The 25,842-nt window shown below is 55.7% G+C and overlaps 1 protein-coding gene across 4 annotated transcripts in view; it reads left to right on the top strand.

The window, feature by feature from the left end:
• The window catches only part of CYTH4 (cytohesin 4), a 33,177-nt gene extending 11,821 nt beyond the window's left edge, over window positions 1-21,356 (top strand). For 3 of the 4 annotated variants that reach the window (XM_011978913.1, XM_011978914.1, XM_011978912.1), the window contains 11 exons: window positions 390-454; window positions 1,650-1,716; window positions 3,542-3,660; window positions 5,201-5,281; window positions 6,898-7,010; window positions 9,250-9,398; window positions 15,182-15,293; window positions 17,012-17,088; window positions 17,480-17,551; window positions 18,034-18,188; window positions 19,449-21,356. In XM_011978913.1, the coding sequence (XP_011834303.1) occupies window positions 390-454; window positions 1,650-1,716; window positions 3,542-3,660; window positions 5,201-5,281; window positions 6,898-7,010; window positions 9,250-9,398; window positions 15,182-15,293; window positions 17,012-17,088; window positions 17,480-17,551; window positions 18,034-18,188; window positions 19,449-19,521 (1,083 nt within the window). In that variant the 3' untranslated portion in view covers window positions 19,522-21,356. Of the gene's footprint in view, window positions 1-389; window positions 455-1,649; window positions 1,717-3,541; window positions 3,661-5,200; window positions 5,282-6,897; window positions 7,011-9,249; window positions 9,399-15,181; window positions 15,294-16,333; window positions 16,337-17,011; window positions 17,089-17,479; window positions 17,552-18,033; window positions 18,189-19,448 lie in introns of all 4 variants that reach the window. The other variant, XM_011978911.1, reaches the window with a different exon arrangement.
• Window positions 21,357-25,842: the final 4,486 nt, after the last annotated feature.

Raw genomic sequence — 25,842 nt, 5'->3', positions numbered from 1 at the left:
CAGGGGGGAGGCGGGCAGCGGGGAGGCTGGCTTGTCGGGTAGGCTCAGCTGGAGAGCAGACTTCATGGCTGCAGAGGGGAGAGATGGGAAGGTTGGAAATAGGATGGGCAAGGGGTGGGGGCTTGGGGGTTCCCCCTCCCCAAGGCAAGTGGAGGCATGGGTGCAGACAGAAGTGATAGTTTAGCATGGGACTTTGAAATTATGAGACATCGAGGGAGGGGACCTGTCCATGGAGGGCCCCTCAGACTGGGGACTCAGGACAGAGGTCAGGGAGAGGGGCCAGGTTTGAGAGTCACGCCCAGGGCCAGGAGTGGTCACTAGGGTCTTAAACCCCCGGGATTCTGGCCTCCACCCCTGACTCTCCCTGTCCTGCCCCTGCCACCCCACAGAAGCTGAAGGATGAGATCGCAGATGTGTTTGCCCAAATCGACTGCTTCGAGAGCGCGGAGGAGAGGTGAGGGGCGTGGGTGGGGACCCCCAGAAACTGCCAGGGTTGCTTCCCAAGGATGTCATACACCTTGAATGAGCAGGGGCCACCCCCGACCCCTGGGCCTGGTGAAATCAGGGATTGGCCCGGGAGTAGGAGGCAGCAACGAGACCAGAACATGGTGACCCAGGCCCCATCCCAGCCTGGGTCCCTGCTTCCAGGCTGACCCTCTCTTGAGAGACACTGCGTCCTCTCCTCCCCCACCCCAAAGTCTCTCCTGACCCACTGTGGTCCAGCCCTGGATGATCACTGGCCACATCCATCCTGGGATGGGCGAGGAGAAGGGAAGCTCAGCCCCAAGGGCAAGGACAAGGAAGCCCAGGGCCCCACGAGGACAGGAGCCTGGCCCCACCCCACCCCTCTCACCACTAACCCGGAGCCAGCCACTCCCACCGCCTCTATGGAAAATTCTCACTGTTTTGTGACCTGGGACAGATCCTGTCCCTCTCTGGGTCTCAGTTTCCCCATTTGTGCAACAAGAAGGTTGGTTGCTACACGGTCTCCTAGGGTCCCAGGGCCTAGGAATTTCCCCTCCTGCGCCTGCCACCTGTTAGGTCTCCACCTGTCCAGCCTCCTCCCCTCCCCCAGCAACACATGCACACAGACACACACACACACACACATGCACACACACACACAAGTGGCCGTTTCTCCAGCTCCCCTGTTCCAGCCACAACAATAACAAATAACACACCTACGCCTCACTGTTTTAGGTGCTTTAACCTCTCAACAACGCTGGGAGGCAGGTGGTGTCACCTCCATTTTATAGATGAGGAAACTGAGGCCCAGAGAGAGGAAATGACTCCACCAAAGCAGCCCATCTCGGATTCGCATCCAGGAGCCTGGATCTGGCGCCTGCGCGCTCAGCCCTTGCTCCTCCCCCGGTTTCTTGCACAGGGCCCCTCCTCCGCGGCAGCTCCGGGGTCCTGAGAGCTGCTAAATGCCCGTGCTGGCCCCATCAGAGGAGTCAGCTGCAGAGTTCTGGGAGGAGCCAGGCCTTGCACTTCTCTCTCCCCACTAGATGGTTCCCAGGCAGGACCTGGGGGCCCCACTTGGAGGTCCCTAGAGGGTATGGGCTCCTGCTGAGGCAAGGGTCCTTGGGGAGTGGAGAGGGTAATTCAGGGTCCTGGTGCAGCCTAAGCTGACGTCCTCATGTCCACAGCCGGATGGCCCAGAAGGAGAAGGAGCTGTGCACTGGACGCAAGAAGTTCAACATGGACCCTGCAAAGGTAGGCGGCTGTGGAGGGCCCGGGCCACAGGGTATGGGGACTGCATGGGAGCACCTGGCCGGTGTCCTCTCACTCCCCTCAGCTGACAAGACCCCTTTCCAGAGGAGGAAGCTGGGCCCAGCAGAGCTGAGCATCTTGTCCAGTGCCCCATGGCCAGCTGTGGCTGGGGGCCCCATCTACTCTGAGGCATAAGCGCCCCGGAGCAGGAGGAGCCAGGAGCATGGAGGAGGCCATGATATCCGTGCACTTGGCCTAGTCCCTTCCTCACTCCGGGCCTCCATTTCCTTCTCCATGAATGTGGCTTGGGACAGTGGAGCCCTTGGATCTGGGGCTCAGGCTCTAGAAGCAACTTCCAGCCCTGGGCTCAGGGAAGGCCAGTTCTGCGGTCCCACCACCCACTCCTCTGCTAGCGGAGCAGCAGCTCAGGGCTGGGTTCCCTCGCTCCCCCACACCACTCCCAAGCCCCCTGGCCTCAGAGCAACCCCAGCCCCACCCCTCACCCCGCCAGGTGGCAGCTGGGCTTCCTTTTCTGAAAGGACAGAGACAGAAGGAAACCGTAGGCAGATACACCAAGGTGGGGTCAGGGCAGCCAGCAGAGAGCACCAAGCTGGGGTCCCTGGAAATTTCTCGCTCTGGCTTAGAAGGCTCCCTGTCAGCATCACAGGCCCAAAGTGTTATAACCATTCACCTCTCATGGCCATAGACCTTTGGACTCCTGCTCCCATCCACAGAGACCCCTGCAGGCTCACACTCTCACCCCACCCAGCACCCGGGGTGTCCTCTGCATCCTCTGCCTGTCACTCAGCCCTCGTGGCCTGTGCCCACCTTCCAGCAGTGGAACACAGAGGAATCTTCATGGAGAGCCAGAGACCCTAACCTCCAACTCCTAAAACTAGGAGGACAAACTCTGAGTGCCTCGGTGGTGAGGAGACATGTTTGTGATATTGTCAAATCCAAAAAGCAGATTTAAATGCAACAGGCATGGTCTGAGCCCATTTTCATACAGAAAGGGGAGGAAGGTCACCACAATGGAAGCTGTCTGCCTCCGAGCGGTAAGGCCCGGGCAATTTCCTCCCCTTTGGATTGAGCTGGTTTTTTCTAAGTTTTATACAATAGACGTAGATTACTTGTGTGAAAGAATGAAATGCTATTTTTAAATAATATGAGTTTTAGGGGAACAAAAGAAATGGCTGAATCATTGAATCTCAGAATTACAAATTCCTAGAATCACTGAAGCATATAATCAAAGAACGTCAGACTGAAGGGGACCCTGGGGAGTACCTGGCATGAACCTGGTTCATGGCAGGAAGGGTGACTTTCTTTTTTTTTTTTTTTTTGAGACGGAGTCTCGCTCTGTCCTCCAGGCTGGAGTGCAGTGGCCGGATCTCAGCTCACTGCAAGCTCCGCCTCCCGGGTTCACGCCATTCTCCTGCCTCAGCCTCCCGAGTAGCTGGGACTACAGGCACCCGGCACCTCACCCGGCTAGTTTTTTGTATTTTTTTTAAATAGAGATGGGGTTTCACCGTGTTAGCCAGGATGATCTCGATCTCCTGACCTTGTGATCCGCCCATCTCGGCCTCCCAAAGTGCTGGGATTACAGGCTTGAGCCACCGCGCCCGGCCTGAATTTCTTTGCACGCCTCCAGTGATGGGGAACTCACCACCTCACAAAGGCAGCCCCTGTGAAGGAGGAGATCACAACTTCCCAGAACAGACTGTGCCAACACCAGAATGCCAGGCTCCAGGGCTCTGGCCACGGGAGCTCCTTCCTCCCTTCCCCCTCCCAGGCCTGCTTCCGTGCAGCAGCTTCTCTGTACCCCCTCCAGGGTATCCAGTATTTCATTGAGCACAAGCTGCTGACCCCCGACATCCAGGACATCGCACGGTTCCTGTATAAAGGCGAGGGCCTCAACAAGACAGCCATTGGTACCTACTTGGGGGAGAGGTAAGAAGGAGTGGAGCCTAAGGGAGGCAGGAAATGAAGGTGTGCCGGTGTGTACAGGTGTGTGAATGTACAGGTGAGAGGATGAATTATGTTAGGAAAGTCATTACTCCTAGGGCTTGAGGGGCTCAGGGATCATCCCCTCCAGATGCTGAGTCAAAGCCTGACTGCCTTCATTCATTTAGTAATGTATTCAACAAATACATGTTGCTTAGGGTCTACTGCGTTCCAGGCACCATCCTAAGCCCTGGGTGTACACCAGTGAATAAGACAGACAAAACTCTCGTCCTCAGAGGTCCACACTAATGGGAGAGACAGGTCTCAATAGATGCAAAATATGTTAGAGAATGATAAGCTCTGTGGAATACAAATCAAGCAGGGAAAGGAAGTCAGAAATGCCAGGGACCGGCCAGGCATGGTGGCTCACACCTGTAATCCCAGCACTTTGGGAGGCCGAGGCGGGTGGATCACAAGGTCAGGAGTTCGAGACCAGCCTGGCCAACATGGTGAAACCCCCGTCTCTACTAAGAATACAAAAATTAGCCAGATGTGGTGGCGGGTGCCTGTAGTCCCAGTTACTCAGGAGGCTGAAGTAGGGGAATCGCTTGAACCTGGGAGTCAGAGGTTGCAGTGAACTAAGATCATGCCATTGCACTCCAGCCTGGGCAACAGATGGAGACTGAGACTCCATCTCGGAAAAGAAAGAAAGAGAGAGAGAGAGAGGGAGGGAGGGAGGGAGGGAGGGAGGAAAGAAGACACTCTGGGGACCATAGGTTGGGGGCCGTGATTTAGAATAATGTGGGCAGGAAGCATCTCGTGGAGAAGGTGACATTTGACCAAATCAGTACAGACATGTGGGGGAGGAGCAGTCCAGGAGCAGCAAGGTCAAAGGCCCTGGGGTCAGAAACAGGCGCAAGAATCTAGACTGGATGGGAGGAGAGAGGGAGGATATAGTGGATGAGGAGGTGAGGATCTGTGAGAGGGCTCTGGGCAAAGGACTGGTCTGAGGGGCGGGCAAGGGGATAGGGGTGAAGCTGGACCAGGGAGTCAACAGCCCTCTCCCCAGCTCCCAAAGACACCCCTCCCTCCTGGGGTGAGCAGGGCATGCAGATGGTGAGAAGGGCAACTTCCTGCTTCAGGAGCTGGGGAGAGGGAGGAGATGGGGGAGGTCAGTTTCTCTCCCTTGTACAGATGAGGAAGCTAGGACTGGGAAGGTCAAGTGGCTTCGGCGAGGTCGCCAGGTGGGAAGTTATAGGAAATGAGGAAGGCCTGGACTGAGGGCAGGCCGCTGCAAAGCCAGGGCTCCCCTCCCGGGCCAGACCAGCGCTGGTGAACAGTGAAGGTGTGTGTTTCTGCGTGGGAGGACAAGGGTGTGCCCTCGGGGTGTGATACGGGTAGGACAGATGTGAACACACCAGATGGCAGCTGGACCCCAGAAGGACAGATGTCTCTCTCCTCTCCCTCCCCTACTTCAACCCCCTCCAGGAGGTGGGGGCCAACCAGTATCCGAGTGTGTCTCACCCTCCCTTCCACCCCTCCCCAGGGACCCTGTCAACCTGCAGGTCCTCCAGGCCTTCGTGGACTGCCATGAGTTCGCCAACCTCAACCTCGTCCAGGCCCTCAGGTGAGTAGTCCTGGAGCAGGGTCCCGGCCCTCAAGAGTGGCACAGCCCCAGTGGCTGGGGGTGTCGCGATCCACACAGCTAACAGCACAAAGGGTTGGGAGCAAAGAAGAGGAGGCGAGGAACAAGAATGACAGGAATGATAGTATTGCCTCACAGAGCTGAGGTGGACCGCCTGGAAAAGGGCCTAGTTCCTTGCAAATGCTGCCTTCTTGCTACGTTAGAATTCTATCACGCCCGTATTTAATCATTCTAATCATTATTACTTTATTACGGTCATTCTCCTACTTTTTGGATTAGTGCATGTTTTATTTATTTTATAAGACTGCTTGGTAGGTATTCCATTTATTATTACTTATTAGCTTCTAATTAGGGTACCGTTGTTGGTACTCATTTTTACAACTACAGAGGCAGTACAATTATCAGTTTGAAGCACAAACTCTTGAGCCAGACTATACAATTTAAATGCCAGCTCTGCTGCTCACCCCCATGTGACGTCAAGCAAGCCATACACACGCACAAAATACAAAAATTAGCCAGGCATGGTGGCAGGCACCTGTAATCCCAGCTGCTCGGGAGGCTGAGATGCCTGTAATCCCAGCTACTCGGGAGGCTGAGGCAGGAGAATCACCTGAACCCGGGAGGTGGAGGTTGCAGTGAGCCGAGATCACGCCACTGCACTCCAGCCTGGGCAACAGAGTGAGGCTCTGTCTCACAAAAAATAAAAAGTAAACCTCCCTGTGCCTCAGTTTCCTCATCCGTAGAATGGGGATAATAATAGTATCAACTTCATAGGGTTTGAAGACTAAATGAGCAAGGGTTTAGAATTGGTCCACAGTAAGTGCTTAGTAAGTCTTGATGCTGCTCGAAAACTCAGATTCCGAGAAGGGGCATCTGATCTGGGCTTTGGAGGGTGAGTAGGAGTTTATAATACAGAGAAGGAAGAAGCCATCACCATCCAGTGTTCTCTAACTCCCAGCTCTTTAAGGGAGAGGGGTGGGTGACTTGGGAGTCTCCCATATTCATTCATTCATTCACATATTCATTCATTCATTCACTTATTTACTGAGCCGTTGCTAGGGGCCCAGGACTGTGTGAAGCCCACCAGGAAAGTGAGAGATACAGGCCCAGTTCCCACCCTCAGAGAACTTAGTTTGAAGCTGTGGAAACCACAAACTTCCAGAGCTAGAGGGAAGTCGAGGTTCCAAGAAAGGGAGCCCTAGCAAGGGGAAACCCCGCCTCACCCCTCCTCAACTGTGTCCCACAGCCAGATCTCAGAGCCCAAAGGCCAGGTGTGGGGAACCACAGACCCCGGGCCAGGCAAAGGCCGCCTTTCCAGCTGAGGCAGACTGGGCTGCCGTCAGTGCTGGGATTCAGATATGCAGAGCAGGGCGTGTGCTTAGTTCCGTATTCTGCAAGAAAAGGCATTTCTTGGCTACCGCCCGCGTGCTTGGGACTCCCTGGTGCCAATCCCACTTCCCTGTGAGCCCAGATGACAGTTGCAGAGTCCCCCATTTACAGGATACAGAGACTAAACCTGAGAGAGACAGGGCAGCTTGTCTGGGGCCCCTGAGAGCCCCCCACCCACTCCACTGCCCGTGGCCCCGTTTCTCCCCCAGGCAGTTCCTGTGGAGCTTCCGGCTGCCGGGCGAGGCCCAGAAGATAGACCGGATGATGGAGGCCTTTGCCACTCGATACTGCCTCTGCAACCCCGGCGTCTTCCAGTCCACAGGTGCCAGGAGGGGAGTGGGACCCAGGGCTCTAGGACCTCTTCATCATTGCCAGGCATAGATTTCACGGACCCCCTCAAGCTTCCCCCAAGTACCCAGATCCTGGCAGCCCAGACCCCTTCATGATCCCTCGCTGAGCACCAACTTCATTGCTGCTGGGTGCTTGTCTGACAGAGCTGCCTTGAGACACAGTTCTTAGGAGAGGAGGCAGGAGATGATAGCACAGGATGCTAAGGCTAAGGCAGCAGCACCCCCGTCTGAGGGCAGGAGTCAGGCAGTCAGCATGTCCAAGATGGCTTCTCAGAGACAGTGAGGTCTGAATGGGGTTTTGAAGGATGAATAGGAGTTTTCCAGGAGGTTAAGGGGAGAAAGGGTCTTTTTGGCAGGAGTTGCAGTAGGAACAAAGGCCCAGAAGCATGAAACGGCCTGGGCAGGGTGTAGGGGCAAAAAGGCGCATAGAAGGAGATCCACAAAGGTCAGTCCTCCATAGCCCTCTCTCCCAGGGCTAACCCAATGCCCATGTGAAGACATCCAGAGGACAGGGTGGGTGAGGGACCATCAAGGCCAACTTGTCCTGGCCTCTTCTCTGGATCTAGTTATCATAACAACAATAACCAACCCTGTGTATTGAGTAATCCCTATGCACTGAGTGCTTTACACAGGCAAAATCACTCAGTCATTTTTTTATTTTTTATTTTATTTTATTTTATTTTATTTTGAGAGACAGAGTCTCTCTCTTTTACCCAGGCTGGAGTGCAATGGCATGATCTCAGCTCACTGCAACCTGCACCTCCCAGGTTCATGCAATTCTCCTGCCTCAGCCTCCCAAGTAGCTGGGATTATAGGTGCCCACCACCATGCCTGGCTAATTTTTTGTATTTTTAGTAGAGACGGGGTTTCACCATGTTGGACAGGCTGGTCTCGAACTCCTGACCTCAGGTGATCCGCCCACCCCGGCCTCCCAAAGTGTTGGGATTACAGGCATGAGCCACCACACCCGGCCAAAGTCACTCAATCCATACATCCACCGTTTGAGGTCAGCAGTCTTCTCATCCCTCCCTGACATATGGAATATAGCTTCAGAGAGATGAAATGACTTGTCTGCGAGCACGCCGCCTCCTGGCTGTGTCCATGGACAAACCCTCCAGCACATTTGCTCTACTTTGTGGCTAGATCTTCATTTAGTGTTTGCTTGTTTATTATCTGTCACAAGTCTAAACATCCTGCAAGGGCAGGGACCCTATCAGACTCATCATCAATGACTCCCAGGCCCACAGCACAGAGTATGTACTCAATAAATAGTTGTGGGTAGGAAAGAAGGCATCTTAAAGCACCAGATTTGAATCACGGTCCAATTACTTCTTAATTTTGTTGGGCATATAGCTTAACCTCCTGTACCTCGGTTTCCTCATCTGTAGAGTGGAAGTAACAACAGGACTTGCCTCATAGGTTGGGCATGGGGATGTGAGAGCTTAGCACAGGGCAAGCACCAACAATGCTCGGTGCCACTGCCATCAGAGATAGAATCATTGATGTTCCAGAACAGGCAGTTACTTCAAAGATTAACCTCTGAATGTCAAGGATGGGGAAGCTGAAGGTCAGGGAGGTCAAGTACTTCCCAAGGTCAACCAGAGAGTTGGAGACGCAGCTGAACTTCCCTGGCTCTGGATCCAGGGCCCAAATACTCGACAAAAGACCCCGCCAGAGTAGCAATCACCTCCCTCCCCAGCCAACAGCCCAGCCCTCCCTCCCGAGCACTTGAAAGTCTGAATAATGGGAGAGGCGCTGAGGCTCAGGAGGAAGGCCAGCAAGATTACAGAGCAGCAGTGTCTCAGCCCTGAACAGCGCTGCTAATAATGAGTGTTCTCTGGGTTCTGAGAGGCAGAGAATAGAGTGGGAAGGGGGCTGAAAGGGCTCTGCGGGGAGGAAGCCCCGAGCTGAACGAAAAGGAGGATTGAAGTGGAGAGGAGGGAAGGAAGGGCAGGCCTGGCAGGGGGTCCAGCAGGAGCCGAAGCGTGGAGGTGGGAAGGGACTCAGAAAGAGAGGCTGAGGATAGTTTAAGAGGGGGTGGGGACCAGCAAGAGTGGGAGGGGAGGGGAGGCTGGGCCTCAAAGCCTAAGTCAGGGGGACAAGGTGGACCTTCGGGGACTTGCCATGGCAGATTCTGGGCCCTAGAAGGGGCTGGGGCAGAGGCAGGGAGAGTGGCCAGGGCCAGAACTGTGACCGCTCTCCCCTCCGCAGACACCTGCTACGTGCTGTCCTTCTCCATCATCATGCTCAACACCAGCCTCCACAACCCCAACGTCCGGGACAGGCCGCCTTTTGAGCGCTTTGTGTCCATGAACCGCGGCATCAACAATGGTAGTGACCTGCCTGAGGACCAACTGCGGGTGAGAGAGGCGCAGCCCACCCAGCCCGGCCCGGGGAATCCAGGAGGGACCTGTCCTTAGTGGACAGCCCAGGAGGGGCTCCTCTGAGATAGACAGCCTCCAGTGGGGACTCTGCTGATGTGGCGCACCCAGGCTATTACAGTCTTGAGAGGCACCGTCACAAAGCACGTTGGTGCTGAAACCCACCTGCCCAAGAGAGGCCCCCATTTTGAGAAGGATGTCCGAGATAGACCACCCAGGAGGTCCACCCAGATTTAAGCCTTTGGGGGACTCTGGGCAGCCATTGTTCACATCTTCCCAAAAGGGTACCTCACACAGCCCAGGTCTACTTATTAGAATAGAGATTCTTAGACGCTCAGCGTGTCAGGCCTGGAAACCCTCAGTCTCTGCTCTAAGCCCTCTGTCCTTTAGAGAGGAGGAAACTGAGGTCTCCCACAAGGCCCTACTTGAGCTGGGGAGCCCAGCAGGCACCAAACCTCCAGTTGCTTCCTCAAATAGCCTGCACCCCTGCCACACCATGCCAGGCTCCGCGCCCAGCACGGGGGCCACAGGGATGAATCAACCACATATGCTGCTCTGACCAAGTTCAGGGTCTGGTGGGAGGACCGTACACATGTGAATTACAAGGCTGCATGATTCATGCCGTGCTGGCTGTGAGGATGGAGCTCTGGAGACGCAGATCTGCTGTCACTGCGGCTGTCATTGCTCTGGGGGCAGGGAAGGGTGCCATCCTGGAAGTCTCCACAGAGGAGGTGACTTCTGAACTGGGCCTTGAAGGTTACATGGGAGCTTCCCAAAGAAGCTGGGAAATGAGATTTCATAAAGAAGTGGCCAGAAGGGAGCCGTGTCCTGATTGGGGAAGGAGAGGTGTCCAGTGTGGCCGAGGTGTGGTATATATGCACAGTAGTGGGTGACAGGGTGGGGCCAGAGTGTCCAGGGCTTCCAATGACAGCCTCAGGAGTTTGCCTGTTTCCTCCGGGCCACAGGGAGCCAGGGGGAATTTACAAGAACAGGAAGGAGAGATTCAGAGCCTGGCTTAGGAAACATGAATGGACAAGTTCACTTCAAGGACTGGAGATGCTCCAGAGTCCCATGAGCTTCAATCTCCTCCATGGTCAGAGTCCAGCAGGGGAGGGGCAGAGGGGGCACGAACACCACGTCCCAGCTCGGCACCGAGTATACCTATACCTCCTGCCTCCAAGGCTGGGGTGGATCCTGGATCTGGAATGATTCCGGTGCCCCCTCGGTGTTTGAGAACTGCCTCACCTTTAATCCACCTCTTGCCTGGTCCCAAGAGGAGAAAGGGCATCAGAGAGGAGCCACTGCACAGCATGAGAGCGTGAAAGCTGGTTGGAGCTCAGGTCTACACCCGTCTTCCCCATTTGCCTGCTAGGTGACCTTGGGCAATGACTCACTGGAGTCGAAGCCACTATCCCCTCTGCCAGGAGAGTGGGGATAATAATACCTGCCACGGGGAGTAATTGTTTTAAATGTTACGGGCAGAGCCTGTGCCAGGTATATAATACCTGCCCCCTGCATGGCTCCCCAGCTAAAGTAGGGCCTGTGGCTTATGTCACTATTAAAAATAATTAATAATGAAAAAAGCCCCAGCACTTAGTAAAATGCCTGAAACATTTTAAAAGGCATTTGAACATTGGTGACTCATTTCATCTGGGGTCCTCATGGTGCTATGCGGGCACACCTTGTCTGGCAGGGAATGAGTTAATTACCTCCCAGCACTGGTCCTGCCGCTCTCCCAGGTGCCACATTATTGCCTTCAGCTCCCAGTGAGCCCTCTTCAGCATCTCCCTCCTTAGCTGTTTTTCCCAATTCCAGCCTTTTGTTAATAACAATGCACCACATTTGTATGGAACTTGTAAGTTTCTTCTCACCAGGCTTTGGGGTCTATTATCTCAATTTAGCTACAAAATCTGCCCAGGAGGCCTAGGAAGCCCTTATTATCCTCTTTGGCAGCCCAGAGAGGCAGACACAGACTAGGGGAAAGAACAGAGCACCGGAGTCAGAACCACCTCCAGCCCTGGCTACCCCACTTTCTGGTTGTGTGACCTTGGGAAAGTGGCTTGACCTCTGTGAGCCCCAGTTCATAGGATTAGTGCAGAAGTGTAAGGTGTTCAGCCAAGTGCCTGGTGTAGTTGGAGTGGCTACTCAATCCTGAAGCTTCCCACACAGGCAGCTGCGTGGATTTGGGGATCCTCTTGCCTTCTGCCTGGGCCTCATTTTCCCCATATATGAAGCAAGGATTCAGCTTTAAGCACCTTCAGACAGTCCAAGGTCACCACTTGGCAGAAGGATTCTCCAATTTGGGCCCGTTAAGTGAGGAGGACACACAATGCTTTTAAGTGACCCAATTTGTAAAATTAAGTCTACATAGATATGACCCAAAGAGAGGTCACCCCAAGGGTACACAGACCACAAGGATGCACAGCTGGGAAAGGCTGTGGAGAGGTGCACAGTGGTAGTCGGGGGACAGGAGGGTTGAACCAACCTTGCTCTGGCCATCCAGATGAGGCAGGGGGCAGAGTTCCCAAGAAGCTCAGGGCAAAGGCACAGTGTTCAGACTCACAGGGATGGGAGGTCAAATCCCAGCTCTGCCCTTATGTCTGTGTGACCTTGGACGTGAGCCTCAGTTTCCTCATCTGCAAAGTGGGCTGATGATGCTGGCTTCATATCGTTTTCTGAGAAGCTGTCAGGCGCCTGGCACTTGGCAGGCCTTGAGAAAAGCTAGAAGAGGAACCACCCACCCTGAGGGCTGTGGGAGGGGGAGCTATGGTGGAGGAGGCACAGGGGATGAGGGGACAAAGAACTCCACTCTCTGATGTCAAAGTTGGAGAAACTGAGGCCCAGACAGGGTAACAGTCTCCCAGTTTTGGGCATCTTCTGACATAGGCAGCCCTGCACCTCCTGGGTCCTTGCCCAGACCCCACGGTCAGAATGGACTGTGGACTGGGCACAGTGCTAAGTACTTTATGTTCGTATTAAGTCATCCCATCCCCAGTTTACAGCAGAGGACACTGAGCTCCATGAGAGGTAGCTGGCCAGAGGTCTCATAGTTGGAGTCCTGATTGGAACCCATGACTGACTTCAGAGCCTATCCCTCTGCAGAGGCCATAAGGCAAGACTTGGGGATGGAGGACTTGGCTGTGCTTTCCAGCTACCAGTTACTTCCTAGCTAGGGGAATCTTAATTCATGTCACTGAAAAGATCAGAGATCGATCTGCCTTCAGAAATGTTGGCTTCAGGCTCAGCTAGATCCAGGTGCCCAGTGACATCAGGGCCTGATCCAGTTGCCCCATCTCTCAACAACCCCCTCCTCTGTGTTAATTTCTCTCTTAAACCAGCTCTGCCCAGGAGTGGCAGAGATGGCCCGGCCTTCCTGTGCCCTCACAGTCCTCCTCCTCAGCGGTTTCAGCTAAAGTCCCAGGATTAATGCTTATTGGCTGGCTTGGGCCTGAACTGAACTCCCTGAACCGCGGCTAGCAGAATGAAATGCTCTAATCAGCCAGATGTGAGTCATTCACCCCCTCCTGGAGCCTGGGGCTGGGGACCTGTGGGTGTCAACACTGCCGAGTGACCTGAACAGAACAGAGAGGAGCAGAGACACCCCAGAGGGAAACTGGGGAGGTGCGGGTGGAGGGACACTGAGTCAGCGGGGCCACTGGAAGGAGGAGGCCCTTGCATTTCTGCACATCCACCCAGCTAAGAGAAAACAGCCGGGCCCAGGGGTTTGGCGGCAGTGCGTGCAGGGCGTTTTCTTGCAGAAGAGGTTGGTGTTTATAGGGGACAGGAAATGTGGGTGGACTCAGCCATTTTCTTTGCGGGGGCAGAATGCACAGGCTGATACAGTGACCGCAGAAGCTGCTGGGTCCCCCTGTGGGTTTTGTGGCGGTCAAGACCCCCTGTGTACCCCCCTGCATAGCTCCTGGGGCTTGCAAATACCTGTCTGTGCTGACAGCTTTGTTGATGGGGCCTTCCTGTTTCAGGCCCTTGTTCAACCAGCCAGTGCCACCTGGGAATTCCCGAGGATGCATGTAGGGGATCCCCAGAGAGAAACTGGTGCCCGCTCTTCCCCACCCCCATAGCCCCACAGCCAGACTGAGCCCAGGGAAGCCACTCCCAGCCCCAGCCCTGACTCTGGACCCCTGAGCTCTGAGGTCAGAAAAGACCTTAAAGAACCAGCAAGCCCCATTTCTAAAACTTTGAGAGAATCAGACGGTATTTAGGAGAATTTTCATTTAAAATCTCAAAGAAAGCATCTGAATAGAAACATCTGAGCAGCAGCACACACAAACACAGCGAAAGGAAATGATTTCATCCTCTGAGACAACACTGCGCTTGCTTTTAATATGCAGAAATGGACAGTTTAGACTGGTTCTCCAAACACTTGGAAATCTAGGCAGGTTGCTCATAGAGCGCAGTATCTCATGGCAGGAGATTCAAAGCACACGGGGTGATCTGGCGCCAGCAGCCACACCTTGCCCACAGGGAACTTGCAGACCTGGCTTACTTACTACCAGTGACAAAGAGCTCATTACTCTACAAGGCTGCTCCCGCACCTGTCACCAGCTCTTACTGCCTGAAAGGCTTCCATGGAGAACTGCAGTCTGCTTTCTGGGAGCTCCCCAGACCCTACCCTGGCCCATCCAGAATAGGTCTGCTTAGGAGAGGGGTTTCTGAGAGTCACAGCCAGCATCCCACCCTGGGCTCTCCCTCAGCTGGGCCTCTCAACATGAAGTGGCCTATATCCTCCTCCCTGGTGGCTCCTCAGTGGCCCCTCAACTCAGGGACGTCCCTGCTGCTACACCTAAGCAAGAGAGGACCCACCTCCCATGGCTTTTGCCAAGGTTGCTGTGCCCCAGAGACAGAGAGACAGAGAGAGAATACGTGTGTTTGTGTGTGTCTGTGTCTGTGTGTATAAGCATGCATGTGTGCGTGAGCATGCATGTATATATGTGTGCATGTATATTGTGAGTGTGCGTGCATGTATGTGTAAGAGTGCATGTATGTGTGTGCAAGCATGCATGTGTGTGAGCATGCATGTATATAAGTGTGCATGTATGTAAGTGTGCACGTGTGTACATGTATGTGTGAGTGTGTATGTATATGTGTGTATGTGTGTGCATAACCATGCATATGTGGTGTGAGCATGCATGTATATGTGTGCATATATGTGTGAGAGCATGCATGCACGTGTAAGTATGCATGTATATGTGTGAGCATGCATATGTGTGTGTGCACTTGCGTGTGAATATGCATGCATGTGTGTGAGTGTGCACTTGTGTGTGAGTATGCATGCATGTGTGCGCATGTGTGCATGCATACAAGTGTGCATGTGTGTAGGCATGCATGTGTGTGCATGTGTGAGTGTGCATGTATGTGTGAGCATACATTTATATAAGTGTGCATGCATGTGTGTGAACGTGTCCGCATGTGCATGTGTGTGTGAGTGTGCACGTGTGTGTGTAAGCATGCATGTTTGTATATGTATGTGTTTGAGGGGCTGAGCCCTGCTCACCTGCCCTGCAGTAGCACAGAGGGAAGCATGACGGGGGTGGCAGGGAGGCAAGGCCAGGCCCGGGCTGAATGAAGGGAACCAGAGAGGGGCTCACCAAGAAAAGCCTAGGGGCCACAATAAACTAACAGGTGAGGAAAGAGTATGCCTGCAGGTGAGTGACCTGCTCAAGGCCACACAGGCCAGGCCAGGCCTAGACCTTGGACTCGGGCAGACTCACAGCCAGGTCTTTCTCTCCATTCTCTTGGGGCAGAACCTCTTCGACAGCATCAAGAGTGAGCCCTTCTCCATCCCTGAGGACGACGGCAATGACCTCACTCACACCTTCTTCAACCCAGACCGGGAGGGCTGGCTGCTCAAGCTGGGTGAGAGGCCAACAGACACACGTCGTCGCATGCACATTCACGCACGCGCGGGCACACATTGTCACACACACACTCGTGCACACGTGGGCACACATCGTCACACGCACACTGATACACGCGTGAGCACACGTCGTTGCATGCACACTTATGCACGCACAGACACACGACTGACACGAGGCTCACATGCATCCTGGGGGATGGAGTTGGACAGCCTCCAGGTCTCCTGGCCCCCAGTGCAGCCGTCTGCCTGCCCCATCCATCTGTCTGTCCTGAGAATGAAGGGAGCCAGTGGAGGGGGCTGAGCTGTAAGCCGGGCAAGAGGCAGACAGACTCACTGACAAACGCTTCAGCTGCAGTTCTGTTTCTCTCTCCCCAAAGGAATGGGGAGAGAAGTCATAGCAAGAAGTACCATTTGTTCAGAACCTACTGAGCTCAGGCAAGGTGCTGGTCCCCCCTACAGCCGAACAGTAAAGTCAGGGATCTGCCTGAGGCCACACAGCCAGCCAGGGGCAGATTTGAGGGGGCAGAGGGTTAGGTGTCCCTAAGGAGGGGAGGAAGGATGACAGGATGTGGCTTAGAGGGAGGCTCCTTTCAAGCTGACTGGGGGCAGGGAGGACCTGCACCCTGCAGAGGGCAGCTGGGGTGGGTGCTGCAGTAACAGTGGCTGCACAGTCCAGCAGGGGAACCCCAGTGCCCGGCTATCTGCCCCTGCCTCCCACACACACTTCCTGAAGCCTCTCCAGCAGGGACAGCCCAGCCGGGGACAGCACCTCCAGGGCAGGTGAGGACAGATGCCTCACGTTGAAGCAGAGGTCTCAACCTGGCTCACCTCCAGCAACGTTGAGCCTCCAGAACCTCCTGTCTACCAAGCCCTGTGCCAGTCCTGCCCAGTGCCCCCAGGAGCCCCCGAGTCCTCTGACTCTCCACACCACACCCCAGTCCATCCTCCTCCAGAGCACCTGGCCTCCTGTCCTGCCCCAGCCACGTGCTGTCTGCCCCTGAGAAGCTGTATGTCATAAATCCCAACTCAGATGGGAGAGGGGGTCTCAGAGTCACACAGCCCTGGGCCCAAATCCCAGCTCCTTCACCCAAGTGCTGGTGGGCAGGTTCTTCAGCCTCAGTTTCTGTAGCTGTAAGATGGGAAGAATGATCTTTGGGAGGGTTAAATGTGCAGCAAAATGGCCAAGAGTTGGGCTCTGGTACTAGGACATTGGGGTTCGAATCCCAGCTCTGCTGCTGAACCGTGGGCAGGCAATTTTACCTCTCCATGACTGTTTCCTCGTCTGTAAAATGGCGTTAACAATGGTCCTCTCTTCATACATGGTTATGAGGATTAATAAGTAATATTTTTTAAAACCTCTAGAGCAGTGCCTGGCAAATGAAGGATGAAATGCTTAGCACTAGCACAGTGCCAGGCAGGGATCAAGCTAAGGAATGAAGCAATGGAACATGGTAGCCAGGAAGATCATTCCTAGGACCTGATCACGGAGGCCACCCAAACGCCAGCTCAAGCAGCTCCAGGGAAGCCTGGGGGTGACAGGAGCCACTAAGGTTCTTGTTTGAGAAAGGGATAGATGTGGGGGAAGGTGTGGTGGACGAGGGTTAGGGCACTCAGCTGGGGGTCCAGGGGAAAGCATCCGAGGCCCTGCTCTTCCCTGGGGGAGGTGTCAGTGACCCAGGAGGAGGACTGACCAGCTTGCTACATTGGCCTTGCGCAGGGGGCCGCGTGAAGACGTGGAAACGGCGCTGGTTCATCCTGACTGACAACTGCCTCTACTACTTCGAGTTCACCGCTGTAAGCAGGGGTTCCCTGGGCCTTCCCCTGCCCCCGCCTCTCCCCGCACAACTCCCTTCCCAACGCCCGCTGAGCAGTCGACTAACACGGCTTTGGATCCTTTGAGATCACTCAGTTCCCCTCCACGCCCATTTTGCAGATGGGGAAAACGGGTACACTGAGGAGGGACGGGCCAAGGTCCTAGGCAGAGCCCAGGCTTAAAGCTGGGCCTCCTAACTTCCAGCCAGAGCTCTTCACATACTGCTTCTAACTTCCATCCCCCCATGGCTGGACAGTCTCGGAAGACGAGCACGCTCCTCTTTGAGTTTGGGGAACCCCACACATTCACGCCCTACCTTGGGCCTCAGGGTTCCACTTCCTGACCCTGACCTTCCTTCCCCTTTCCCTGTAGGACAAGGAGCCACGGGGAATCATACCCCTTGAGAACCTCTCCGTGCAGAAGGTGGATGACCCCAAGAAGCCAGTAGGTGTTCAGGCTGGGGGGCTCAGAGGCTGGAGCCACTGGGAAATTTCCTAAACAGAATGTGGGGAGAGGGCCTGAGGCTGGGCTCTCCAGGAAGCCAGGCTGTGTCCCTCACACCTTCCCTATGGCTCAGGGCTGCCTTCTCTCCCTCCTGGGCCCATGGACAGTGGGAAAAGATCAATGTCGGTCCAAGGACGTGGTTGTCCCCTGTCGTCCCACACAGCCCGACTGGCTGGATGGCCCTGCGTAAGCACCACTCCATTCAGAACCTCAGTGAGCCCACGTGTCACATAGAGACGTTAGGGAGGATGGTAGATTCAGGAGCCTGGCACAGAGAGAGTGTTCAGTGTGGGAGGAGCAGCTCCTGCCCCTTCGCCTGTCATAGGGCTGTCACGCTGATCAGGGACACCAGCGTCTGAGCCTCCTGGAGAGCTCACCCAGCCTCCCTCTCTTCCCACCCCTGCCTGGCCACCTCTCCACAGTTCTGCCTGGAGCTCTACAACCCCAGCTGCCGAGGCCAGAAAATCAAGGCCTGCAAGACCGATGGCGACGGCAGGGTGGTGGAGGGCAAGCACGAGTCGTACCGGATCTCAGCCACCAGTGCCGAGGAGCGTGACCAGTGGATCGAGGCCATCCGGTAAGGGGTGCCCAGGTCTGGGGCTGGCTTTCCATCACCTTCCAGAAGGCCCTGCTTCTTCTGGGCCTTGCTTCCTTTTCTGTAAAGGGGGCTAACTCCAGTCTCTCCCTCCTGTTTCTGGCCAGCAAACCCCTTCCTTCCACCCGTATTCCATGGGCACGTTCTGTGTGCCCGGCACCAGGCCAGGCCCCAGGACACAGGGAAGGGACAGACCCACTGCATGGGGTTGGTGGGAGAATAGAGCAGAGTTGCACATAAAACTCTTGCCCCGCCCTTGCCTCGCACATGGTGAGTGCTCTTGTTGGCTTCACTATCCAAAGTGGCCTGGGAAGGACCTGGTGGAGGTAGAGGGACGGGCTTTCCAGATAAACTTCCAGGTAAAAGGACCCGTGTGGGCAATCAGCAGGCAGCCTATCTGCACAGCATCCCGGAGTCCAAATGAGGCTAAGCAGTATGGGAGCTGAAACTGCTGAGCATGGCAAAGCCACAGCCACTGTGGTGAAGAGCTTCGGTTTCTCCTGGGGTACTGGGGAGCCATAGACTGATAAATAGGGAGGGGTGGCTGGGTGAGGAAAGCCAAAGTGTAGGGACTGGTTCTGTGGTGCCACCAACAGGAGAGACACGAGGAAGATGCACCTGGTAAAGGGCAAGATGGCAAACCTGCTCAAGGCTTGACTCTGAGCCAGCCCAAGACATTGGCGAGGGTGAGGCCTGGTGGCCAGAGGAAGGCAGAAGTGGTTGCTGGGCAGGGGCTGTGTCCCGGGGACTTGCAGGGTCTTTTCACCTGCAAGTGGAAAGTGGAACAGCCTGTGAGGCTGCCAGGCAGACCCATTCTCACCTCCCTCTTACAGATGAGGAAACTGAGGCCCAGAGATGGGAGGGACCCGCCCAGGCCACAGAACCAGGGACAGAGCAGGGTCCAACAGGCAGGTCTGCCAGCTCCACCCCAAGCTCTTCCCATTACCTTCCGAAGGTCTACAATGGGAGCCTGGAGAGGGGCCCAGAGACATTTGGGGATAGAATTCCCAAGGCTCTCGGCTCCTGATCAGAGGCCTCACCCACTCTGGCCCTGCCCATGGGACCCTGAGCTAGGCTAGCAAGGCTGGCACAGCCCTTGTTGGGGCCATCTGGCCTTTCCCCTGCGGCAGAGCAGGCTGACGCCTCCCTGGGAGTCTCATGCCCCTGATACAAGCCCTGAGAGACCAGACCCCCTTGACGGCCAGTCCAGCCCTAAAATCTTTCCTCCCACTCTCATTCTAGAGCCAGCATCACCCGTGTCCCCTTCTATGACCTGGTCTCTACTCGGAAGAAGAAGATTGCCAGCAAGCAGTGAGATTCCTGGAGGTGGCACTGGGGTCTGGTCATCCTGAGAGTCCCATCGCCTGCAGTGCCTGGAGGCCCACCTCCCACCCCGGCACACTCTTTTGGGCCACAGACATCACTGCCCTCCCCCGTTACCTTGAGCTGACTCTAGTGGGGAAGGCAGAGCTCAGGAGGGTGGGTGGGAGCTGCAGCGGGCTGAGCCCAGCAATGAGGCCCCCTGGCCTGGGCACCGAGCTGCAAGCCCCTGCCCTATATGCACTACAGGAAGGGGTGATGAGAGCAGCCAGAGGAAAGCCAGCCCCAGAATGCTGGATCTTCTCTTCTCTCTGGACTTCCGAGTCCTCGGCTCTGAAGGAGCTCTCTGCACTCAGATGCTGTCAGCCCTCAACGTAGGAGGAGCCGTGGGGTCCCTAAGTGCTTCTTCTCCCTGGCAAGGCTCTTCCTTTTCAGGGGTATCTTTGCCAGCCCCTCCCCTGCCCTCAGGTTGGGCTTGACCCTCTCTGCCTGAGCAGAGCTCAGCACACACACAGCTCAAACCCACGGACAGGACCGCAGGACAGAACTCCGGGAGCACTGCCCTAGGAGCCCGGACCCCACGAGCTCAGTCCCAGCTCCACCTCTGACTCGCTGTGTGCCCTCTGCCAAGTCATGCCCAGTCTCTAGTTCTTGCAAAATTGCAGTGTTTGGACTAGAAATCTCTTGGCCCCTGCTATCCCTGTGCCCCAGCTTTCAGCTGGAGATGGCAGCCTTTGTTTACGGAGCCGGGGCAGACCCTGGATTCAAGGTTGCTGGGGAGAGAAGAGCAGTATAGACTCCACCTTCAAGGATGTTCATTTTGAGGAGAGGAGCAGGTGGGACCCTCAAGAAAATGACGGAGAACATCCCAGACAGATGGGACTCAAGCAGGATGGGTGCCATATCCAAGAAGCCAAGAAGAGAGAGTTTTGTGCACTGTGGTTACCAGGAGGGCTGCCTGGAGGCAGTGGCTGAGCCAGCAAGTAACACAGTACTAACTCATGCTTGGAGAGGCAGAGTTTTGGCCATGGCTTTCCTTTGAGACCACTGACCAGCAGTTCCATGGTGATGATAAGGGGCAGACTGGCAGGTCCCAGCATCTCCAGACCCTCTGCAGCAGTATCGTCAGAGTAGAGCTGACTTCCAGTACCTGAGCAGCCAGCTCTGTCTCCAGGGAGGCCTGCCTGGAGGAGGAGTCCACTAACAGGAAACACTTCTCACCCCCTCACACAGGCCCAGGGGAGCCCCTAGAGGGAAATTCCTTGGCAGGGGAGCAGGAAATGTGGTCGCCTCTGCCCCACTGCCAGCCTGAGTAGGCGAGGAAGCAGGTGGATCCCCCAGAAGGAACCGCAGCTCGCAAGGCACCTCTCCTCGTCCCCACCCACCCCCACATGTGCACACCTTCCGCAGGGTCAGGATGGAGTAACTGCCTTGCGAGGTGGTGAGACTCCTGTCTCTGGAGGTCTGCAAGCACCCGGTAGTGATATTGCAACAAACAAGGTCTGGGTTGGGCGTCTGCAGGAGGAGACCTTGTGGGACATTTGAGGACATCCACAGATTCTTGTCAGCCTGGGAACTAAGCCCTGCCGCTGTCACCTCATTGGTCCATGAAGGAGCAGCCAGGGGTGGTGGAAGGAGCACTGGGCTAGGGGTCAGGGGTCAGAGATTCTGTCCTGCCCCGGGGATACACTGGCTACTCCCTTAGTGGACTCCCTTCCCCTCTCTGGTCCTCAGCTTCCTCCATCATGGAGGGGATGGCATCATGGATTTTCTGGGCGTAAATGGCTGTTCTGAGAGTCACTCCAAAGAGAGAATAAAACTCATGATCCACCTCGTGAGTGGGCTCTGTCCTCTCTGTGACTGCGGCTGCCACCTTGACCCCACCTGGGCCCTCCACCTCCGTCCCTGTCCCAGTGGAGGAAAGGAGGGCCAGGCAGGGAAGCTGGTCACTCAGAGGGCCCTAGGACGCCATCCCCGGGACATTGGCACAGGAGCCATCACCAGGGGCTGGATAGCCAATGGGGCTTTCACAAAGCAGGGGTAGGCAAGCTGGTTCTGACAAGCCCATGGAAAGGCAAAAGAACTTTCCAGCAGGCAATGCTGTCTAAAGATAGAAAGAGCCGCTGCCGGCCAGGCGTGGTGGCTCACGCCTGTTATCCCAACACCTCGGGAAGGCCGAGGTGGGAGGATCACTTGAGATCAGGAGCTCAAGACCAGCCTGGCCAATGTGGTGAAACCCTGTCTCTACTAAAAATACAAAAATTAGCAGGGTGTGGTGGTAGGTGCCTGTAATCCCAGCTACTCAGGAGGCTGAGGCAGGAGAATTGCTTGAACCTAGGAGGCGGAAGTGTCATTGAGCCCAGATGGCGCCACTGTACTCCAGCCTGGGTGACAGAGCAAGACTCCATCTCAAAAGAAAAAAAAAAAAGAGCCGGGCTTGGTGGCTCACACATGCAATCAGGAGTTCGAGACCAGGCTGGCCAACCTGGAGAGACCTACTCTAAAAATACAAAAAATTAGCCAGGTGTAGTGGTGCACGCCTGTAATCCCAGCTACTTGGGAGGCCAAGGCAGGAAAATAGCTTGAACCTGGGAGGCAGAAGTTGCAGTGAGCCGAGGTCATGCCACTGCACTCCAGCCTGGGCAACAGAGTGACACTCAAAAGAAAAGAAAAGAAGAGAAGAGAAGGAAAAAGAAAGAGAAAAAGAGCCTGCTGCCATGGGAGGTGAGTAGTACGTTCCCTGTTGCTGGAGGAGTGCAAGCACTGCTGCTCCAAGGATCACTTGGCAGGTAATAGAGGAGCTTGAATTCAATAACCTTCATTTGTTTGTACATCCCACAAATGTTTGTGGAGCACCTACTGTGTGCCAGGCACTGTCCCAGACACTGGTGCAACAAGGCAGAATCCTTGCCTGCATAGGACTCACATCCCTGCAGTCCTGAACACATGCTCTTCCAGAGGGGGCAGAGCAGGCAGTGGAGGGCTGGGCTGGGCTGGGCAGAGGGCAATCCGGGGAGGCTTCTCTGAGGAGGGTGCTCGAGTGTTGGTAGCCAGGCCGGCAACAGGACACACACCTGATAATGCAGTGAGCTCACTTCATGTCTGCCCCACACAGAACTGCGAGCTCTTTGTGGGCCAGACTATGTACCTGCTCAGTGCCCAGCACACAATAGATGCATAATAACTGCAAGTTCACCTGAAGTTAACTGATAAAAGGCCCTCTGGGTCTCAGCATCAGCAGGTGCAAATGTCCAGAGGCCTCGAGGGCTATGAGAACGTTGGTGTCTCCAGGAGATGCAGGAGTACCTGGAGAGGCCACATCACAAGCCAGGAGCATGGAGAGCTGGGCTCTGATTCGCTGGCCCCCTGGTCTCTCCAGGGCGTCTCTGCTCACCTTCCTGCCATTCTGCCGCTCCTTGTTCTGGTCAGCAGGGGGCTCCCACCACACGTGGATAAGAGGTTTCAACGCTGCAGCCAGACTGGGTCCCAGGACTGACCGGCCATCCCTTGCAGGGATGGGATCTCTGTCCAGAGTAGAGGCCTGGCCTGGACATCCTAAAGGGGGAGGCACCTGATCTACCAGGACCCAAGGGCTCGAGCAGCCCAGTAGACACCCATGGACACAAACAAGCATGGGCCTCCCTGCCACCCGTGCTGGTCAGTCACCCCACTGGGGCTGGCATCGGACCTGGCACTGGGAGACTCTCGTACTCTTGCCTTCTGGTTGTGGGGCCTCGAACGAGTTGCTTACCCTCTCTAGATGGGATTTTCCTCCCTGAGGGGTTGGACCAGGTGAGTTCCATGATGAAAACTTTGAACAGGGACTTCCACATGCAAAAGGGGCTCTTGAGGGTCTCAGGCACCAGTGCAACACAGCTCCTGCCCTGGGAGGGATGGCAGGGGAGGAAGATGAGCAGGTGCCATGAAAGCCATTAGTGTGAGAGGGCACAGGGGTGGGGGTGGCAGCGGCAAGAGCCACCCAGAGGGCCATAGTGAAGGCTCACCTCTCCCCTGTGTCTTAAACAGGTTTCCTAAGCTCTCTGAGCCTCAGGTTTCCCATCTATAAAAGGGAAATAATTAAATATATGTAAAAGGCTAACAACAGCGTTGGGCAGCTCCTGGGATGTTATGTGCTGCTATTATTGTTGTCACAAGGCAGACTATGGGCATGCATTCATGCAGCTACAAAAACATGGAGTTGGGGCCATTGGAGGGGGAAAGATTCATGTGAGCAGTGGGGCCGTGGGGGAGATCTGGGAAGACTTCTTGGAAGAGGTGTGCTTAGGAAAGATAAGCCTAGTGGAGGCCTGAGCCTTCCAGCCAGTGGGGCCAGTAGGAGACAGGACAAGGATGCAGGTCAAGGCAAGGTATTTCTGGAACTCCCTTGGGCCCCAAACACAAGCCCCAGTGGGTCAAAAGAATGCAAGGTTGAGGGAGGCTGGGTGCCGGCTGGGACTGAGCTGCGTGCACAGGGCAGGATCCTTGCAGCCCTGGGGCCGCAGCTCTGGCTGCATGAAGCTCTGAGTGGGACATCCAGTAATGTGGCTGCTGAACGGAGACATCCCAGCCTGAGGGAGGACTAACTGGGCACAGAAGGCTGTGGGTTGGAATAGACCAGGGCAGTGGGGCTTGGAGAAGGCAGAGTGGGCCCCTGCCAGGTACCTGGGGAGGAAGAGCCCCTCCATCTTGAGGCCTGGCACGCAGAGCTGCTGGGGGACAGGAGAGGGGGACAGGCAGCCCAAGTCGAGTGGCAGGTGTGAAAGATCTGGAGAAATTGATTTATTACAGACATGAAAGGAGCTAAATATGTTTGCTGGCTCAGCAATGACTCAGGCCCTCCGCAGGGGTCTGCAAGGGTGAGCATCAAAGACAGGCCTGCTCCCACCAGGACACTGGCAGGCTCCAGCCCCTCCTTCCGGGAGGACCACCTCCTACCCCAAGTGTCCTGAGAGCCTGGCCTCTGAGGGGTACCAGAGACCCAGCCACTCACACCTGCATGCCCCCCAACTCTCCAGACTGCACCCAGAATGGCTGAATGAAGCCGGAGAGTGAGACACATCTGGGTCAAAATCCTGACCTTGTCCCCAACTGCCATGTGATCCTGGCCCAGTGGCGGACCCTCTCTGGACCGTCCCCACGAGTCAGCTCCACCTCCCTCCCTGTCTGGCAATGTTGCCCCATCCATTTCGGCTTCTTCCTGACAGCACAGCCTCCTCTGCCCAAGATCCACCAACCACCCTCCAGGAGAAAAGCCAGACTCCGCAGGGCCTCGCTGGGGAGAACAAGCTCTTCCCGTGGCAGTGCCAGGCCGGGCGCTGGGCTCTGGAGAAACGTGGGCGAATCTGGTCTGCAGGCAGGGCCAGTAGAGGAGGAAGAAATGACCTTGCGGTGAGGAGTGACAGTAAGGATGAGGGAAGGGGGGCTGTGGGGCCTGGGGAGACCGAAGCACGGAGCCCCCACCCAGGAGTCTGGCACATTTGAGAAGCGGTGAATTATTTGGTGGGCCTGGAGGAGGCCTGCCTGGAATAGCGGGACTTGGAATGGAAAGGAAGCGGAGCCACACTGGCCAGCCTGCATGGGTGACTTTACCAGAACGATGACGGGAGCCAGGGAAGGGTTCAAAGCAGGAGAGAGGCTCTGCTGGAGGCCGTCTGGGGATAGCCCCTCAGATCGACCACTCAAGGGATGGGTTAAGGAGGCTAGGTGGGCCATAGAGGGCTAGAGAAGATGAGGGAGGAACAGAGCGGTTGCTGAACAGAAGGAAAGAGGCTTGACGGGCCTCCGGGACTAAGACTTGTGGGAGGTGACAGCATTCCCCAAAACAGCCCAGCAAAGGCCAGGTCGGGGGAAGGAGTTGGGAAGAGGAGAGGTGAACAGGTAACACTGTGTCAGAGGGGCAGCAGGACCTCCCCGTGGACACCTTCAACTGCGAGTTAGACAAGGGCCTTGGGCTCAGCAGACAGCCCTTCCCACCTCCTCTTCCGCACCCTCTTATCTCCTCCTCCTCTCCCCCCTCCCACCTCTCTCATTTGCCCCTCCCTCCCTCCCCTGTCTACCCGATTCCACCCCCTCTGGCTTCTTGGCCATTTAGTCTTGGCTCAGTGGTGTGTACTGGCAGGCACCTGGGTCCTGGGGTCCACCTGCAGGCCTGGGTTCCAATCCAAGTGTGTGGGTTCTTAACAGCACGTGACCCTCAAAAGTAACTCACAAAGACCCAGGTTTGCCCTGGACACCCCTGCCCACCCCCACCATGCCCAGCATCAATATGTCATGGCTAAAGCCACCAACCATGGAGCACTCACTAAGGCCAGCACCT

This window comes from Mandrillus leucophaeus, unplaced genomic scaffold (assembly GCF_000951045.1).
Source record: "Mandrillus leucophaeus isolate KB7577 unplaced genomic scaffold, Mleu.le_1.0 Scaffold2, whole genome shotgun sequence".
Taxonomy (NCBI): domain Eukaryota; kingdom Metazoa; phylum Chordata; class Mammalia; order Primates; family Cercopithecidae; genus Mandrillus; species Mandrillus leucophaeus.
Note: the sequence above shows the minus strand (reverse complement) of the source record. Positions and strands in the feature narration are given on the sequence as shown.